The sequence below is a fragment of the Idiotropiscis lumnitzeri genome, chromosome 8, assembly GCF_059441095.1.
Source record: "Idiotropiscis lumnitzeri isolate Australia: NSW breed Sydney's pygmy pipehorse chromosome 8, RoL_Ilum_1.0, whole genome shotgun sequence".
Classification (NCBI taxonomy): domain Eukaryota; kingdom Metazoa; phylum Chordata; class Actinopteri; order Syngnathiformes; family Syngnathidae; genus Idiotropiscis; species Idiotropiscis lumnitzeri.
This window is the reverse complement of record NC_142398.1, coordinates 2350001-2370596: the sequence shown is the minus strand read 5'-3', so window position 1 is coordinate 2370596 and position 20596 is coordinate 2350001. Positions and strand designations below refer to the sequence as shown.

The following is a 20596-nucleotide window of genomic DNA, read 5'->3' as shown; positions in this document are numbered from 1 at the left end:
ATCATGCGGTGTGCCATCATGCAGTGTGGGCATCAGTGTTGCTGGATTCAATGTCGTACAACGTTCAATAGTTAAATTAGGTTGTGATAGTAAAAGAGCTGTATATGACAAATGCCTTGCTGGTGACAGGAAAGACATTTTTGACTCCAGCAACAAAGCTGAGACCGCATGTGGCACCTTTTGAGTTAACTGATGGTAGAGGACTACTTCAGCTGATGCTTGTATCGCCAGGGCAGCCTGCTGAACACAGTACGGGGTTGCACGAGCAACAGGGTCTAAGTATTGTGAATAGTACGCTACTGGTTTGAGCCTAGTGCCATGCTGTTGCAACAGCACTGAGGTCATAAAGTCACGTTTAGTATCCACAAATGGTTTGGAGTAATCTGGTAGTGCCAATGCCGCCGTATCAGTTATTGCCATTTTCAATTTATTAAAAGCAGTGTCAGTAGGTTTCGTCCAATTTAATTTTGCTGACATTGCCATGGGGTCGGTATGTATCATGTTTTGTAATGGCTTTGCTAGGAGAGCATAGTCTCTTACCCAAATCCGGCAGTAGTTGCAGAATCCTAGAAAAGCCATTAACTGTTTTTTAGTAGTAGGCTTCAGTGTAGCTACAATGGCTGCTCCACTAGCCCCAGTCATTGTTACCACACGCTTCGATTTTGGGACACTGGTTGTCTCCCTGATGACAGATCTTTCTGCACCTGAGTCTGCGAGACACATTATAGGCTTATTTATATAAACCAAAGTTTTCGGTCTTACTTTTGAGAGAATATTTTCCCCAGCCAACTGGGCCTCTGTTTGATCCTGACTACAACATGCATCATCCAACATACAACTTTCTTCTTTTCCTTCATCTACCTGCTCTTTGCCTAGTCATGCCTGCCTGTCATCTCTCTCCCTACATTCTCGGGCGAAATGCTTCTGCTTATAACAAACAAAGCAAAGTCCTTTCCTCCTCGCCCCCTCTCGCCTCTCTTCGCTATCATAATGCCTGACCCCCCTTTCTTCCTCTGTTTCTCTGACTCCCCTATCCTTTCCGCTCCAATCTCTGCGTACCTTTGGACCCTGTTTTTTCCAATCTGCACGCCTTATGAACGTTTCCGCCCCTTCTCGCAGCTGAATTTCGTGCGCCTTTTTCTTTATTTTGTCTTTCATTACTTTTTCCGCATGTATCGCATTATCCATAAATTCATCAATTGAGGCTGTAGGCAGTGTGACCATATTTTGTTCTATCCATGACTGTATTGGTGGCTTCAGGCCAAACAGAATTGCATGTTTGAATTGCTGATTGAAGGGACCGTGAGGGTGCCCGTCCTCATTGATACCGCTATTTGTTTTGAACACTGGGTACAGCTTAGCTCTATATTCTTGTACTATTTTTATTACCCGCTTACGTCCCCTTCCTTGCGTCTCATCATCCTCAGCACGAGCTATATTTATTCCACTCTGACTCACCCCCTCCCTTCTCCGTACCTCCTCATGCCAGACTCTGGCCTGTTGCAATTGCTTCCCTGGTGCATCGCGACTACGCTGTTTTTGTCGATCATGAATAGAGAGATTTCTAAACAATTCTCCCGTTTCCTTTACCCCAGCTGAATCTGGATCAAATTGATAGCGTTCTTTCCATTTTCCTAAATACTTTGTACTCCCTGGGAACTTATGTTCCATTTGTTTTATCATATCATATACTTACTTTTAATCAGTTAACGCACACCAACGGGTGCCACAAGAGGAGCGGAAGTGTTACCTTATTATGAGACCAGTCCTAATATTGCGTTGATGCGGAACAAAACTTTGGTTCCCCCTCAAGTCTTTCTGACATGATTGATGCTTGGGAAATATATATATATATATATATATATATATATATATACACACACACATATATATACATATATATATACACACACACACACACATATATATATATATATACATATATATATATATACACACACACACACACATATATATACATATATATATATATATACACACACACACACACATATATATACATATATATACATACACACACACACACACACACATATATATACATATATATATATATACACACACACACACATATGAGCCCTCTGCTTGCTATGTAGTGAAATGTTTTGTTATTTCTTCAAATTAAATTGTCGATATGTAGTCACAAAACACGACTACAGTTGCATGTTCTTGGTGAACGAAAGTTTAAAGCCCAACCTTATTTTTATTTTGTTCATAGGTATTGGAGGAGAAGAACAGTGAATTTGCATCACAGCTCACGAAGTTAGAGGAGCGTGAGATGCAGGCCGTCAAGAATCTGGCGCAGCAAGTGGAGGCCAACCAAGAACTCAACAAGAAACTGGAGGACCTTGGCAAGAAGCTGGACGAGCGAGATGCACGACTCATCACTGCTAACCAGGTAAGTACGCTCCAACGCACTAAATTTACACACATGCTAAAAACACAACTCACAACTGCTGGTCCGTCACTCATGCTTTCCTCGTCTATATTTCACTAAAATAAGAAATACTGCAACAACAACTGGTATTAGAAGTTGTATCCTCTGGTTCACCGGCACCACAAAATTTTTATTTTTGATTGATTTATTGAACACATAAAGAACACAAAAGACATGGAAAACAATCAATCTTAATTCTGAACAGTTTATATGTTCAAAGGGGGTAAGAAGAAGTAGAAAAACATATCTAGCACTACCTCTTGGTTTCTGTGAATTATTAGAAATCAAATATTATGTTAATACATTAATATGTTATTCATGAATAAATACATGAATGTAATACAGTGATTAGTGCAGTGAATCACAAATTGTTGCCACAACAGTTGGCGCAAGAAGTTGGATGCAGTGATTAACCAGCAACCTAAAATACAATACAATACAATACAACTTTTTTTATATAGCGCATTTCACAACATCTGGAGATGCACTTTCCATGTCTTGTACAGAAAAAGATGGCTTTTATTAACCCCACAATGGGGTTATTTGCAAGATAAAATAGGAGGAAATTAGAACACAAACTAAAACACATAGATACCAGAAGAACAGCAGAACAGCGACAGTCTCATGCTGAGTCGAAACCAAAAGAATAAAAATGTGTCTTCAAACAAGTTTTAAAAGTGGACAGCGAAGGGCCTTGCCTAACATTCAATGGGAGGTCATTCCAAAAGGAACGCCCAGCAACAGAAAAGGCGCGATCCTAGGGCTGGGCGATATGACCTCAAATCAATATCGAGATAAATTGAGATTAAATTTTACCTCGATAACGATAAATGCACAATAAATTCCCCCCGTGGACCAAAATCAAAATAAATGCAGGAAATGCATGTTAACTATTTTTTTATTGACCAACTGGTACACATTACTTTCAATGAAAAATAAAAGTACAAAAATCATTTGTATAAACATTCCAAATAGTTTGCTTTGCATGACTTGAACAATGTCACAAAGAACAGGAGAAAAAGGGTACCCCTCGCAAAATCTTTTTCTGCAAATAGATTGTGCCAAGATGCTGTAATGATATGTGCAAGGCCCTAGATTTGTGTGGTCTCTTGTAAACAATATAAATAATGCCAAATAAAAAAATGCTAAATAAAATGAAGAAAAAATGTCAACGCAAGCCAAACAAACAAGTGTGCATCTTCAGGAAAATGTGCCGTCTCGAGTACTCTGGTGCGCAGTCACCACTTGCCGTCGATGTAATGCACAGTCAGGCTCAATCAGGGATCCATGTTGCGACTCGACCAGACCAAGTCGGATGTGGATGCAAAATGCTTGACATGTCTAAGCTCCCGACCCGATGTTGTCCATATCGGGAAGTACGGTTTGCGACAAATATTTTCGTAACTCTTGTCGGCTACTTTCATGAAGCGTTTAAATCCTGTGCGCGCCACTGTAACAAGAGGAGCTAAATCTTTAGCTATGTGCTAGGCTATCGCGTCCACCTCTGAGACGTTCTCTCGTATGGTGTCGCCTCCATTAAAGGGCTGTTGTCACTTGTCGAACTTTGCTTCTCACATTGAACTTTCAGCACAGCATGGTTGTGTTGTGGGTGGTGAAAAAGAAAAGGTTGGACGCGCTGTTTTGGGTGCTTACGGCACAATTTGTAGTTTGTGTTCTTTTGCTCAAACGTCGTTTTTATGGAACCCAAAACATTCCAAATGACAGATGTCGAATTTCTTTTCGGGACAAGCGCAACAGGAACAACTTCAACTAACGTTACTTCGTCTTCAGCCGTGTCAGTCGCTTCTGGATTTGAATCGCCAGCTACTACTGCGTCGTCTGTTTTCTTTCCTGTTCAGATGGGTGGAGTCACGTGACTAGTCGTGCTTTAGCCGTCTTAAAGGGGCATGAACATTTCCGCAGACAAAAGACTTTACCGTCGTGGGCAAAATGATGTCGGTCACTGTAATAAATTTTGGTAATGGTAAATTTTTGATTTATCGCCCAGCCCTACGCAATCCCACCTGAGGCTGCGCTTAGTCCTCGGCACCTCCAGCAACATTTGGTCTGCAAATCTGAGGCTGCGGGGGTGGAGGAGCTCAGAGAGGTACAATGGGGCGAGGCCATTTGAAGATTTGCAGATGAACAGAAGTATCTTAAAGCAAACTCAAAAGTGCACTGGGAACCATTGAAGAGCGGCTAAGATTGGACTGATGTGATCTGTCTTCCGAGCGCCGATTAAAAGGCGATTGGCAGCATTTTGGACCAGTTGGAGGCACTTGAGCGAGGACTGGCTGACTCCAAAGTAAAGTGCATTACAATAATCAAGCCTAGATGTATCGAAGACATGGATTACTTTACGTGCTAAGTCCTGCTGGGAAAGAACGGGCTTCACTTTAGCCAGCTGCCTAAGATGAAAGAAGCTGGATCAAACAACAGCACCGATCTAATTTAAAATCACTGTCCAATTTAAAACCCAAGTTTAAGACTCTTGGCTTTAGATAAAATACCAGGGGGTAGAGGTCAACAGGGTTGAAAGAAAAAGGGCCACTGGGATCAAACATCATAACTTCTGTCTTCTTTTTGTTGAAATGCAAGAAATAAAGTGACATCCAGATTTTGATTTCCTCTAGACTGGACAAAAGTGGTCTTAAGGAGAAAACGTCTTTTTTGCTCAGCAGGACATAGATCTGAATGTCATCCGCATAGCAATAGAAGGAAATTCCAAACAGCAAGGGCCCCAAAACAGAACCTTGTTGAACACCGTACGACAAAGGGGCAGAGCGGGACTCAGCGCAACCTAGGCAAACGCAAAAGGTCCTGCCAGCCAAATTGGATCTAAACCAATCTTCACCACTAATGCCCACCTGGTGCTGTAAATGAGCCAGAACAATATTGTGGTCCACTGAGTCAAACGCTGCAGTTAGATCTAACTAGACAAGACACACATAGTCTCTAGTGTTGTTTGCCAGAAAGATATCATTATGAACTCGTAGCAGGGCTGACTCTGTGCTGTGCATTTTCTTGAAACCTGACTGGAAAACCTCCATGACATTGTGTTCATCCAAGAAAGATTCTAACTGCATTTGCATAACCCTTTCCAGAATTTTAGAAATAAAAGACAATCTGGAAATGGGTCTAAAATTTGACAACACATCTTGGTCAAGGCCAGGTTTCTTAAGCAGGGGTTGCACCACAATATGTTTCAAATGTTGGCGGACTACACCACAAGAAAGACTGCTATTGATAATGGCCAAAACCGATTCACCTATACTTGGGAGAACTTACTTCAAGAACTGTGAATGGACAGCGTCGTATGGTGAGCCGGATGGCTTAATATGGAAAACCACATCCTCCAAAGATGACAAGGAGATCACCTCAAAGGAATATGTGGTTTGAGCAGTTCAATTGATTATTCTGTATTTTACAGTATATTTTCAAATATATGCAACTGGTGTGGGATCCAAGTATTGCACAGGCCCACAAAACAACTTTAACAAAAATCTTGTTTGTCTGTGTTTATCAGCAATAAAAAACATGCACTATATAAATATTGTGTTGTATTGTATTGGGCTACAAGAGTTGATAAGCACCACACAATAAGATGCTGTCAATGCTAGGTTTTTCCTAGTTTTTATAAGAAAAAAAGAAGAAGAAAAAAACCCATCCCAAATTGAGGGGGGCTTGATAAGAAACTAATAACTTTTCACATTGTTTTGACCAGGGATGGGCAACAGCCCCTGACCACACCCGAAGTGGCCCCTCGAGCAACTAAAAAAATTGGGCCGGGGAAAACAATTGGGGAATTGTTCATTTATTTATTTATTAATTTATTTTTACAAACAATAAATTCTTCAAAAAACACAGGCAAAAATTCAGTATACTTTGGCCACAAAAAAACAGGGGTAAAGGGGGTAAAGTCCTGGGAAACACATTACAAATTGAAAATGTGAATAACTATTGAAAGGGAAAAAAGAAAAAAAAACATATGTGAATATTCAATTTCGCGAATGCCAAGCTGCAAATATGTAGTGGTCCAGTGCAGTTTTAAGTTGAAATATCACCTATCACCAATAGATGGCAGCCATGTCTTAGCTGCACTTTCACTGGGTCTTAACTGCCCTATATTATAACATGAGTTGGCCTCATTTTATTGCGTATTTGCAATGATATGCAGTACAAACATGTTACCTCAATATTGTCAAAATTTTGAATGAGTTCAGTTTACTTTTGTGGGAAAAAAATGAGTAACCCATAAACCTATATATCGTCACGTGTGTGTCGTTAGACCGTCGTCAGCCTGAAAGATGAGATCCGAGAGCTGAAACAGAAGCTTCTAAACCAGGACTCTGTAATTTCCACTCAGCAGTTCGAGAAGCAGGCACTGCAGGAGCAGCTGGATTTACAATGCAGGTATTACCACACAAAATAGCCACTGAAATGACAAGGAAGTGCCTTCTCCTGATTGGTCCTTTTCTACTCCAGGAAGTACCCGGAAGTGTCTGAGCTGCGCCAGAGTCTCCAAGCTGCGCAGTCGTCATGTTCGGAGCATGTCATTAAGATCAAGGTAAACGCACACACACACATAAGCCAGCCATGCAAACACCAATAATTTTGTGTGTTTTCTTCCCCCCCCAGGAGTTGGAAAGGTGTCTGTCTCTCCAGGAGCAAGACTTAGCCATCGTAAAGTGCATCAAGTCCGAGGCCAGTAGGGTGCCCAACCTGGAGAAGGAGCTCAAGCGTCTACGAGAGGAAAACATTTTCCTCAGGTCAGGCTTGTGTTTTCATAGAGGTTCTCCATTTGCTGTCTACCATTTTGAATCGAAGTCGCCATTTTAGGCTTGCTCTTGCTTTTTGTTTGGATCTTTCAAATAGGAAGGTTTTATCGCGACAATATTGCAGTATTCCTACCAGAAAGTTTTAGATCATGAACAAGGAAGATAAAATGTGGAACACGGCCGCATGTCTACGTTCATCTGCACTCCGTATCAGTTCGAGGTAATTTAACATATCTTTACATCTTAATATTGAACATATTGTAATGTCCCCCGCAAATGATCAAGAATAGACACAGGCACTGGTGAACTTTCAATCGCTTTGCTGTATAAATGGTAAAAATAACCCTTAATAAGCACTCTCATACACATGCTGCTGAGGACCATAACTCACGTTGAGTCACTTCCAGCAAATTCTTCATTTGTTTTCGTCAACGATGACTATACTATTTCGTTAACGGCCCTTTTTTCATGACGATAACGAGACAATGACGAGCTAAACTTTGCTCTACGTTGACGAAAACATGACGTGACGTAATTTAATATTCGTTGACAAGACGAGTCTGGACAAAATTGTTAGTGTGTCGTCCGTCAGACGTTAAAATTTTATGACATCCCTTCCTATTGTACATGTAATCTGTCGTTCAAAAATTGCGATGCTGGTGCAACCAATCCTGGTTTAGGCGTCTGTGGTCATTTGTCTCGGCTTACACACACTGACACTCTTTCCTTTGACGGACCATGGCAACAGTCACACTCGGTAGGCTACTTGGTTCTGATAGCAAGCTGTTCAAAGTAAAGAAGACATATGATAGTGTGTACTTAATGCTACTGTATTAGAACAAGTCTACTACAAGTCTATGTTGTTAACACGTTTTTAATTTGTTTATTAATGTTGCTTTAAGTGAAATAATACGATATAAAATGATTTGGTGCTCGGCTTATTTTGGAGCAATGAGCAATGATTCCACTGCTACCACTTTTATCTGATTGTAATGCATAATCTTTAGTAGTCAATTAGAAAGTCTTTGCTATTGGGTGGAAAATCTTATTTGCCTATTTTTAACTAAAACGGAATAAAACCTTGAGTTTTCATTGACTAAATTCACGAAAACTAAACCAAGACTTTTTTTTTGGTTTCCGTCGACTAAAACTAGAATAGGAATGACTAAATGTGACAAAAACTAATAAACATTTTTATCCAAAAGACTAAATCTAAAATGCCTGCCAAAAACAACACTGGTTGACACCCACATCACTCACCAGGCCAGGTCCCGCCCTTTAAAGCAATACAGACATTAGGCACGTTAAGTCACAGATAGTACAGTAGATGTGAGGATGGCGAAGACGACACAACTAATACTTGCAGCTCACATGCACATTATTTTGTTTAACAATGCTTCTTAACCAAGCAAGGAAGTTTAATGACTGGCTAATATGATGAAGTCATCACATTCATTTCTATAGCCCTTTGTCAACGATGTTTCCGTCAAAACAAGCTTGAACAAATGAATCAACCTGCCTAGATTGTCTTTGTCACTCGCGAGGAGCAGTCTTCCAAAGTCCTCAGTCTGAGGAGGCCCAGGAGGAACAGCTGAAACTTCCTGCTCCCGTGTGGTTTTTATTTGCATCACAGCATAAGCAATTTGAATATGCAACTCATACAGAATGGAAAACTTGAACATTGACTTTATCACACTCGCCCACGCTCTTCCTGCTTATTCTAACAGTTTCAGTTTACAAGACATCTTTTGGTTCACACTTCTGCTAAGTTTGAGCTGACCGGTTTCCTGTTCTGCTTCCTGCGCTGACACTTCTGCTAATTCTAAACCACAAAGAGGAGCATGTTCACTTGTGAGCTTCTGACCTTTAAGCATAGGTTTGAAACTTGATAACATGACAAACTTAAATTTCTTCAACACCCTTAAACACAGGAATGTCTCAAAGGGCTTCACATGCCCGTACTTCACAAATATTAATGGCATCCCCAGAGATGGGGAATCCCCTTCCAGGATGATCAGGATAAACAGATGCGTAGTGGGCAACATTAAGCACATATGATGATATACATTGGTAGTTGAAATTATGTGAAAATCTGAAAGTAAATCAAATGCAGCGCTGCAGGTTGACCACTTGCGTGAAGTCGGTCACTGCCCAATTCAATAGAATACATCCATCCATCCATTATCTGCTTCTCCTCACTAGGGTCACAAAAGTCACTGATGGTGTAGTGGTACACTCGCCCGAGTTGTGTGCGGGCAGCGTGGGTTCGGTTCCCACTCAGTGACGGCGTCTATGTCTACCCTGTGACTGGCTGGCAACAGTTCAGGGCCGCCGCGCCGGATCATCACGTTGTCGTCGTGCGGTGGCAGAGTACCCATACGGGGAAACCAAGAATGATCCAAAAACCCGGCGTCCGAACCGAAACTCAGTTTCGCTCCCGGACCCACACCTCTATGAATAGAGGTGTAGCCATACGAAACTTACTTCTAGGGTCACGGGGGGTGCTGAAGCTTATCCCAGCTATCTTCGGGCTGTAGGCGGGGGACACCCTGAACTGGTTGCCAGCCAATTGCAGGGCACACAGAGACGAACAACCATCCGCGCTCACATTTATACCTAGGGGCAATTTAGAGTGTTCAATCGACCTGCCATGCATGTTTTTTTTGGAATGTGGAGTACCCGGAGGAAACTCCACACAGGAAGGCCGCAGCCGGGATCGAACCCACGACCGCTGATGTCTCTCATTGTTGAGGCCATTGTGCTAACCAGTCGGGCCACCGTGCCGCTCCTATTGAATACAATACAACTTTATTTTAATAGCTCATTTCATAACAGTTGCAGCTGTAGCAAAGTACTTTACAGAGAGTAAAACACAAAGTAGCTCGAAGGACCAATTTTATGTCAGGTTCGCCAATTTGACATATAGGGTTCATAGCCGAAAGAAGAGAGGCACTCAGCTCAAGTGGATACAGAGAGGTTAACAAAGTTTTTTTGACAACTTCATCTCCCTTCTGTTCCTCGATGTTTTTCACACATTCCCTTTTATAACATCGAGGAATCAGATTACACTTCGAGAAATCAGATTACATTCAAGGGTGGTACAGTTCGTCTTCTCAAAAGCTGGTTTAGTCCGGTTTATCATTGGCGTGCCGCCATGGGTCGCAGCTGACTTTGACGTCAACATCTTTTATCAGGACCCAGCACGATGTTGCTTGCTTCAGACTTCGATGCCAACTTATCAGGGCTCCACACGATGTTGTTTACTTCATCCTCACTTCTGAAGAAGTGCCACCGCCCTGCCAATTGCAGACACCTCTCTGCAGTAGAGATGTCCTCCTGTACCTCCACTCTGACTGTAAACACTCAAGCATAGTCCACTCCACTAATTTGCAACATGTCATGCGCACCATATATTGAAATAATGCTGCGTCATGGCAAATGTATAATAACCTCTAAATATTATTCTAACATTCCCCCCTGTTTATTCTACATTTGCCCCAAAAATTATCATCAATGGAACTTCCATGGATTTAATTCCATCAAATCACTAGCTTGATAGCAAATGTAAACCCCTCTATTTTTCTTTGTTTTACTTTAATGTATTTGAGAGTTTTGGATTAACGAATAGGATCTCCCAGGTAAATTCAGTCATCATCATCAACTTGGTCATCAGTGTCTCCTCCATCACCAGCACCTCTGTAATTAATCAAAGGATATATTTCCTGTAGTTTGGAATTTGTTGGAGCGAGAGCTGTTGAGATAAGTCGGACAAGCAAAGCGCGAATGCAGGGAATACAACAACATCCACACAGTACAAGGATTGAGGTGAACATTGTTATAGAAATCATTACAGAAAATACCATATTTTTATATTTACCAATCATTTTGTTCCACCACTCATCCCATGCACAGGTAGTCACACCTGAGGGTTCCTTCATCTTATGGTTCAGGGTGCGCAAGCCTGCAATGGCTCTTGTGAGGGACCCTTCCAGAGAAGTGTTGTTAGGAATGAAAGTACAACATTGGTCCCCAAACATGGCGCAAACCCCTCCTCTCTCTGCCAACAGCATGTCCACCGTGATGCGGTTTTGAAATGCCATGAGTGATGTTGCTGCCAATTGTTCTTTAATAGCTATAAATCCTTCTTCAGTGAAGTTCCCCAATCTTTGCACGTTATAGTGTATGTAGTTTATTCGATCCACATTCTTATTCGGTGTAATCCAAAGAAGAATGGACTCGAACCCCGCTGCGATTTGATTTACCAACTTATACTCATCTGGTACGCCCCTTGGTTGGCCAATTGCATCCAAATAGGTCACATGACCATCCCTCCAGGAAGCACTTCGTCTTTTCCTGGCGTAATAATAGTGGAATTTGTGGGCTTCAACTGCTCTTTGAATGTCCCTTGCTGTGGATGGAAAAATAGACACTGGTAAGGGAAGTGACACCAATGCACAAGTTCGAACTGCGTCCTTTAATGAATCAAATAATTTAGTACCCCCGCACCACCACCACACGTCGCTGCGTGGCAGTAGTGTACCTGCTTGGAGCAGAGTTGTTTTGCCCCACGCTGATGATAAGCTTCCCACTCTATTTTGTGTTCCTGTGAGATTAACACAAGTAAAGTTAGCCACTGCCACATCGGTAGAAAAGATAGGCTTATCTTTTGTTGCCTTAGTCGCAGGGTACACATCATTCCAAGCAATGCAATCCGCATTAGGTGTTAATTTTGTCATTACTTCTAAAAGACATGTTGATGCAAGAGCTGTTGGAATTACTCGTAGCAATGGTCTCGGAACCATGCATGAAAAACAGCTTTTACTGCAACTAAAACTACACAACACAAAATCTCAATTTTTATCCACGCGAAAATCATGTCAACCGAGAGACCCCTAATAGGGTAGGGTGGCTTATAATTCTTCACTGGCCTAAAATGTTTTCAGATCCTATTGATCTGCTCCCACCTATAGTCACCAGACTTGCCTGCCTTTCCCTTGTCGGGTGTCTGAGTTGAGATGACTTTTTTACAATGCACAAGATGTATGTTGCTTGGGGAAACTGTCCTCGTTTTGGGCTTATGTTTCCCTGAGAATTGTGTCGAGCACACATCATACAGGATCTACAAAAATCTTTTTGAGAGTAAATTAAAGCAATAATTGAATAACAAGGACACTGACATCAGTGAGTTAAAATAAAAATGAATGACACTAACACGCAGTAGACACCAAAAAACAGCAGAACCGTGAACAGTCTCAAGTTGCGCCAAAAGCAAAGGAATAAAAATGTGTCTTCCAATGAGTTTAAAAAATGGACAAAGAGGGAGTTTGCCTAACATTTATTGGGAGATCATTCCATAGTGAAGGACCGGCAAGAGAAAAGGCTCAATCCCCTCTGTGGCTCCAGTTAGTCCTCGGCACCTACAGTAGCATTTGGTCCGTAGACCTGAGGCACCCGGCAGGTGGGTTGGGGTGGAGGAACTCAAAGAGTAAGCTGAGGCAAGGCCATTTAAAGATTTGAAGACAAACAGAAGTACCGTATTTTCGCAGTCATAAGGCGCACTTAAAAGTCCCAAATCTTCCCCTAAACTAACACAGCGCCTTGTGAGGCGACTGCGCTCATTATATGGACAAAGTATCACTCGCGACCATCAACCCTTTTACTCATTGGGCTGTTCGGAGTGCATGTTAGCACACCCTGCTGGACAAAGTGTGAGTCATCTATGCTTCAAAGTGACCATGACTATACATTATGTGACTATGGTGTTTGGGTGATGGTGTGGGAGAAAGCTGGACAAAAGGGCAGCTGTCCACAATGTTGTAGTCTGTCTTATCATTTATGTTATTGCAAGCAAGAAACGTCCCAGGTTTAGACAACAGACAAAAAGCCCAAAGCATAAAAGCACATCTCTCTAAACAGCCATGCAAATCTCTCTAAACAGCCATGTGATTTGGCTGAGTCTGAGTGGCTCCCAGAAGGCATTGCTCTAATGGCTCCTAAGAAGCCATTGCTATATCATTTTGTGTTATTTTTATTTCTTTTTGGTATATTGATGGCATGCGAGATACATGTTTTGTGTTAATCTTTTTTCATTCTTTGCTTGTATGCTGAGTTATTTTTTTTTTTTTTTTTTTTTTTGAAACCGTGACTAAGGAGTGTGGTGATCAGTGAAGTCCCTCCCCTGACGTAGTCTTGTAGACTATTGCCATGATACCTATTATTGGTTAGAGTCATTGTTAATGATAGCGATTGTCAATGGTATCATGGCAACTGTCTTTGAAATGTGGCGATTGCTTATGGTATTGAGGCAAAGTGAATTGCCATGGTCTGAGTCAGCGCGAGCAGCCGAGCTATTGCTATGCTAAAACGCGCCCAGTGTGTGCTTCAAAGACAGAAATAGCACCCTCAACAGGTGTTGCGCCCTTTGAGGCAGCGCGTCCTATGACTGCGAAAATACAGTATCTTAACATGAACTCTAAAATGCACTGCGGGCCAGTGAAGAGAGGCCAGAATTGGGTTTTTACGCTCACTCTTCCAAGCTCCAGTTAGAATGCGAGCAGCCACATTTTGCACCATTTGGGAGACACTTGAGGGAGGACCTCCAAAATTGTATGCGTCAATTGCTGTAGAATCCAATCAGCGACTTGCAATTCGGTTATCATCACTTAATTCCCAAGATGGGGCAGAAGAGATAATAGATACGGCAGTAAATAGGCCAACAACTAGTTCAACTAAATGCAGAACAATATAAGTATTTAGTCATGTTTTAAACATTTCTACTGAGGTAGCGCCTCTAATATCCATGGGTAGAGCATTCCAAAGCACTTCTGCCCGAATAGAATGATACGGTGACTTGTCTTGACATGACAATGTTGATTGCTTTGTTAATACAGGGAGAGTCGAGATAACTGCAGCCTGCTGAAAGAAGAGGCTGAGGGCCTGAAGAGGAAGCTGGAGCGCATGGCCAAGACCAAAGAGGATTTGGTCAACATGGAACTGGAGAAAGAGGTACCAGAAAAATTGCAAATCAGCATTTAGATCATTTTTGGAGGTATGAGTCATTACATTATTTGTTACTTGGTTGTGTTTACATGATTTTTCACCACACAGAGGTTGACGGAGAAGGTCAGAGCATGGGAGAACCTCGGTCAATCAAGTGGACTCAACATCAGGTCAGTGTGTGCGTGCGCACGTGCGCTAGAGTGCGTGTGTCTGCATGAGTGCCTGAGTGATTTTTTTATTTATTTTTCTTATTTTAAAGGACCCCGCCACCAGTGTAATGTATCATGAGACCTGTAGGTGGAGCTGTGGTATTTCTCCAAAACAACCATTTCAAGGCTATTTGTTTCTGTGCGTCTGTTGCGTGTGTTTGTGTTAATTGCCTGCCTTGTGTTTGTCTTAATGCTTTCCAGTCCAAACAGGTAATGAGAGAATGATTGCATGTTTCCTTTTGAGCAGCCGAGAAGATCTGACAGATGATAAAACACTGCGAGTCGACCTAGACACGTACACGCACGCGTGCACGCACTCACACTGAGCGTGTCTGTGATTAAGTGTGACAGTGATGCAAACAGAATGTTAAATGGAACATAACCTCTGGGTGTTTAACTTGACTTGGGCTCGTGTTGAGGAAGCAAAAAAGTCCATCCATCCATCTTCTGTATCGCTTCTCCTCACTAGGGTCGCGGGGGGTGCTGGAGCCTATACCAGCTATCTTCGGGCAGTAGGCGGGGGACACCCTGAAATGGTTGCCAGCCAATTGCAGGGCACACAGCGACGAACAACCATCCGCGCTCACACTCATACCTAGGGGCAGTTTAGAGTGTTCGATCGGCCTGCCATGCATGTTTTTGGAATGTGGGAGGAAACCGGAGTACCCGGAGGAAACCCACGCAAGCACGGGGAGAACATGCAAACTCCACACAGGATGGCTGGAGCCGGGATCGTACCCACACCCGTTGCTGTTTCTCACTGTGAGGCCATCGTGCTATCCGGTCGTCCACCGTGCCGCCCAAAGCTTTTGAAGCAAAGAAGTATTAACTTTTAATTGACTTGCACCTTGTTGATACATTTCATCAGCCAACTTCTCATGTCACACATGAGAACGATGTCACTATGATCTTCTAGAGTACCGTATTTTTTCATTGTTTTCTGACGTGATGCTGTTTCAGATATAATAAAATAAATAGAACAGACCCATGGGTTATAGTGCTGTACATTTGCACGTCAAAAATAATATTGTTCATCACAATCAGCCATTTGCCAACTTGAGAAATGGTTTGGTGCATTTATCAGCAAAAAGCCTGGTTTCTCTTTTCACACGAAGGTCAATGCAAATGAGCTGAGGTGCCGCTCACAATCAGTAATGTGTCCGGTCACCTCTAAATAGCTGTGGTTGCCAGTTGAGGTCCAGTGATGTGTTGCTATGGCAACAGAGTTGTGTGAATCCTCCACCAAAACGTCATGTTTGTTTTACTTAAATAAAGTTGGATTGTGTTTGGACGCCACCCATCTTAGATGAATTGCTCGTCTTCAACTACGTTTATTGGCCTGTAGTTCATCGCTATCCACTAGGCAAGAGCATTCGTGCGCCTGTCTGTCGCAGACTTGCCAATTTGCGGGGTGTTCTCGAGTTTAGTATGGCTAGGAGCTCTGCTATGGCTCGCTCCATTCCTTGTGTCTTCTCTGCTATCGTTAGCTGTGGCTGCAGTGGTGACTAGGTGCTTTGCATTTATGACATTGGCACAACTTGAGCTGCCTCTGTGTTAAAGAATGTCTTTCCTGCAAAGAATCTTGCAGCGTCCGGTGCCGTCAGGCCTTTACAATTTAAGTGAATAACTGACAATTTAAGTTTTATCAGTGTGTGACTTCAGGGTGTGATTAATAATGTCCATCCTTCCCAAAGCAACTCAAGCACAAGAAGCGATTAAAAGACAAAACACTCTAAATGAATTAAATATAACAATGTAAATTGATCTAGATTAACGCAAAAATTTAACAACCCCATCTAGAACATCTTAGTATAAAATGTGATGAATTTTGTCGCATCCCCACAGAAAAGGTTTCTTTTTTCCAACAAGCAAAAAAACTGAGTCCTTCGAGCTAAAGCATACAGCTCACTTCCTGGTTCTCTACCAATCATCAACCATTTTCACACCCGTCCAAAAAGCCGTCAATATTCAGCCCCAGAAGCCTGTTTCTCTTCACAACATGACATTTGGTAGGGACGTCTGTCATGACCAGCCCACATAAAAAGTGTGCCTGAAAAGAAACAGGAAGGCTTCCATTTTTTTTTTCTTGTCTTTTTTTTGAAGCGGCCGTTTTGGCACAATTGCGCCCTTTAAATATTGGGGAGTAATTAGGGCTGTGACGATAATTTGATATTGCTATGTATCGCGAGTGGGTGGGTGATTGATATCAATAAAAAATGGTTTAGATAACTTATCGAGCTCAAAAAAATATATAAACGGAGCAGATTCGACCTATCGCTGCCCAACTCGTCACAAACTCCCTCCCACTGAGGAAATACAACCTGAGGCTTACGCATGCGCCGCTGAGCTAGCGTGACTCAAAACAAACAAACGGGAAAAAAAACGGGTGGCGAAAGGTGGACTTACCGGCTGACTTGAGGAAACGGCCCGTAGCTCCGTCTCCCAAGAGCTCCGGAGAAGCGAGGCGGGCGTACGTAGCAGTAAGCCGCTAACGAGCACCCTCCCCGGACACGCACGGGACGAAATGGCCCATAGTTCCGTCGCAAGGGAGGCCGGCGTGTGTTTGACTTTTTTTCTAGTTTGTTTTGAAGGTTAAATGTTACATTTTAAAATAAAACAAATGGGAATCCTGCCCTTTTCCCTTTTTAATTTTCAATACTAAAAAAAAATAAAAATAAATAATTCAATATATATCGATATATCGGCCAATATGACATACTTGCGTCACGATATAGTTTTCAGCCATATCGCCCAGCCCTAGGAGTAATATTCAGCAGCTTGAATGGGTGTGTTGGAATTTGATCGGCATGACTGTCACAAATGACCCATGATTAAGTCTCAGGAAACCATGCCCAGCCCCCAATGCCATTTTGGTTTGAAGTGGCCATTTTACGGTGGTTTTGGTCGATTGCTTCCAAATTTTAACTCCCGTAAATGAGACAAGTAGACAAATGGGGTTTAGTTTTTCGCTTTCTCAACTGGATATATAGTATTCCAAATGGATGCATAAAACTGAGCAGAAATCAAGGTGAATCCGTGATTTTTTATCTTTGTATCTCACCATCTGTGCCTGAACCAAATCCATATTCTGTGCACTCTCACGCATAGAAGCTTCTGTAGTTGGAGAAGTGGCGCGGTACTGCCGGCCCGAGGTAAGTGAACCATTGCGGAGCGCCATAATGACACCATAGCCTTTGATGAGCTTCATCTCAACCGATGTGATTACACCAAGGAGATTGGACTGCGGCGCGTCTCTGCTATCATCAGTCACCTTTTGTAATTGACAAGGCAGTGCCCCAGCTTGCATTTGTTAGAATGCCGTTAGTTTGTGCCGTTCGTTCCCCTGCAGACTGCTTTGATGATCTCTTCAAGTGTCGGCGGCTGGCTGCGCCTCCGTGCTGTGGATTAAGCCAAAAATAAACAAGTGCATTGCACATACCGCTGGCAAAGGGCAGCCGCATGACTGAGGCTCAAAACAAAAGGTTAATGTTGCAAATAAATATTTAGAAACTTCCCCTCCTGCTCCTGTTGTGGTGCATTATGCCTCCTCTTCACTTTGTCTTGTCCCAGCAGTGCTGTGGATGTTTATAAACAAGTCACATCTAATTTGCCCTCTTGTAAGGACGGATCGATTCAAGATAGTTCAGTGCTCCTTCGTCCACACGGTAACTTACCTTGCAGAACAGCAACGTGATGTGTTTTTATATATCCTATTCAGTATTATTTTCCATTACACTAACTATTCTCTTATTTATCTAATTTATATATTTATCTGAATTATTGTTGTATTGCACTGGAGAGGGGAGCTCTCTAATCTCGTTGCACACTGACAATAAAGGTTTGTACAATGACGATAAAGGGATTTCTGATTCTGATTAGTTAAGACATTGGGTAAGACGTGGCAATATCCAATATTTCATCCCACCAGTCTTGCTGAAATAGTGTCGGTGAATCTGTGACAAATGGCCCCTCACGTCTGATTTATTTATTAATTTTTTTTGGGGGGGGCACTTAATCCACAAAAGGGTCAGTAAATTTTGACACAGTACCCACAGTTTTTAAAAAAACAAATAGTTTTGATTAAGGATGAATTTGGACAAATTTTCCAAACGGAGTTTGTAAAAGTACCAGCCCTGGAATTCACCTAATTATGTTTCGATTCATGAAAAATATATTTTTTAATTTAAATATGTTTTAAATTTGAATTGTAAAAATTTAATCATGTCACATGGACTCATTGATAACAGAATATTTTTAGTAAAGTAAAATAAATATTTACATTTATTTATTTTAATAGTTAACAGCATTTCTTGTATTATTTAAATACCTTTTGTGAAGTAAATTTGTCCAACTGCCTATTGAGTAATAAAACTATTTTACGCCCATTTCAGTTTTTGTTTTCAACGCAACCCACCCAGATTTATAATTAGACACATGGCAACGTGCTTAACAACGAAAATGGATATGTTCAGCAGTCTCCGGAGAGTTACGTCATTTCAAAAATGTTGAGTCGCCAGTCAGCCATTGTACTGCTTTGTTGATTGTCCCGTTTACTGCTCTTTGCCATTGTTATCGCATTTTTTTTCAAAATTCTGCCGCGGTTTGTGCTGATGCATTTTTCACATTCTGGCCAACAGTTGTGTGAGTGGCCAAAAAATAAGAATAGGGCACGTAAATTGACCAATTTTGTAACGTTACAGCGTTCATCTTATCTTCTCCTTTAAAATAGGTTTGGAGTGTCTTTTTTTCCAGACAAAAAACTTTTTCCAGTGAATCTCTTACCTCGTTGACACTTTCAGCTGTCACGTCAGCCTTTGTCAGTGTGACAGCTCTGACAAAGGCTGAAAAACAGTTGATAGGGTAGGTTAGGGATCTCGATCAAAACTATTATACAGCGCTAGATTACATGTTGATTATGTACAGTTATTTTGAGCTATAAAAAGAAAAAAAAATAAGCGTTTGTCAATGATAAATTTGAATGTTAAGAACTTCCTTCACTAACATTTAAGGTCAGCTAACGTTAGCATGTATATGCCTAATGCTAAGTTCACGCCAAATCCGTTTGAGCGTTGAGCTTGGGTTACTTCGCTGGCGTTTCACCGCAGTGTTTTTGCACTCAGCCACTTCACTCACGCACACCGGAAGGCAGTGTTTCTCAAACTTTAATAAGCGGAAAGAATTTCATGGCACACCACTTAGCAAAATGATTCACAAAAGTGGATATACAGGTTAATTATGTATCTTCATTCATCTAGTTGAAGGGCAGTTGATTGTTTTCCCTGTTATTCTACGTGGTTGGCATACATGAATTGAGTTCAAAATAAATATTAGAAAATAAATATTTTTGGGTGAAAATAATTGACATTGGCTAATTTTTTTGCGGCACACCTGATGATCTCCCACGGCACATGATTGTTTCAAGGCACACTGGTTGAGAATCACTGGCCTAAGGTAAACACTGAGTGTCATGGCTAGCCTACAGTTGCGAGGTTGTGAATGAAGTTGACATATATATTTTCAAGTATGTTTAGTTTCTTCCATCCATCCATTATCTGTACTGCTTCTCCTCACGAATGTCGCGTAGGGGGCTGAAGGCTATCCCAGCTATCCAAGACTCCACTTGAACACTGTCTCCAGACCAGGCTACATCACTGGTCTCACCACAGTTCTATAAATCTTTCCTTTCATTTTAGCTGAAACTCTTCTTTTGCACATCACACCTGACACTTTTCTCCACCCGTTCCAGCCAGCCTGCACACGCTTCTTCACTTCTTTTCCACACGCACCATTGCTCTCGACTGTTGACCCTAAATACTTAAACTCTTCCACCTTCTTAGTGTCTTCTCCCTGTAAGATCACTCTTCCACTTGGGTCCCTCTCATTTACACACAGATACTTTGTCTTGTTACGGCTAATCTTCATTCGTCTCCTCTCCAGGGCAAACCTCCACGCCTCAAGCTTCTCACTACAGATCATAATGTCATCTGCAAACATCATAGTCCATGGACATTCCTGTCTAACTTTGTATGTCATTTGCCATTACCATGCCAAATAAAAAAACAAAACACCAAACAACCAAAAAAAGAAACAAACAAAAAACATCTACTTAAGTGTGACTGCACATTTGATCATTTTTTTATTTTGGGTTTCCT

The 20596-nt window shown here is 41.8% G+C and overlaps 1 protein-coding gene across 6 annotated transcripts in view; it reads left to right on the top strand.

The window, feature by feature from the left end:
* The window catches only part of mad1l1 (mitotic arrest deficient 1 like 1), a 139301-nt gene that overhangs the window by 18434 nt on the left and 100271 nt on the right, over window positions 1-20596 (top strand). For all 6 annotated transcript variants that reach the window (XM_088302540.1, XM_088302534.1, XM_088302537.1 and 3 more), the window contains 6 exons: window positions 2240-2419; window positions 6747-6871; window positions 6944-7025; window positions 7097-7227; window positions 14127-14241; window positions 14344-14405. In XM_088302540.1, the coding sequence (XP_088158666.1) occupies window positions 2240-2419; window positions 6747-6871; window positions 6944-7025; window positions 7097-7227; window positions 14127-14241; window positions 14344-14405 (695 nt within the window). The remainder of the gene's footprint in view (window positions 1-2239; window positions 2420-6746; window positions 6872-6943; window positions 7026-7096; window positions 7228-14126; window positions 14242-14343; window positions 14406-20596) is intronic.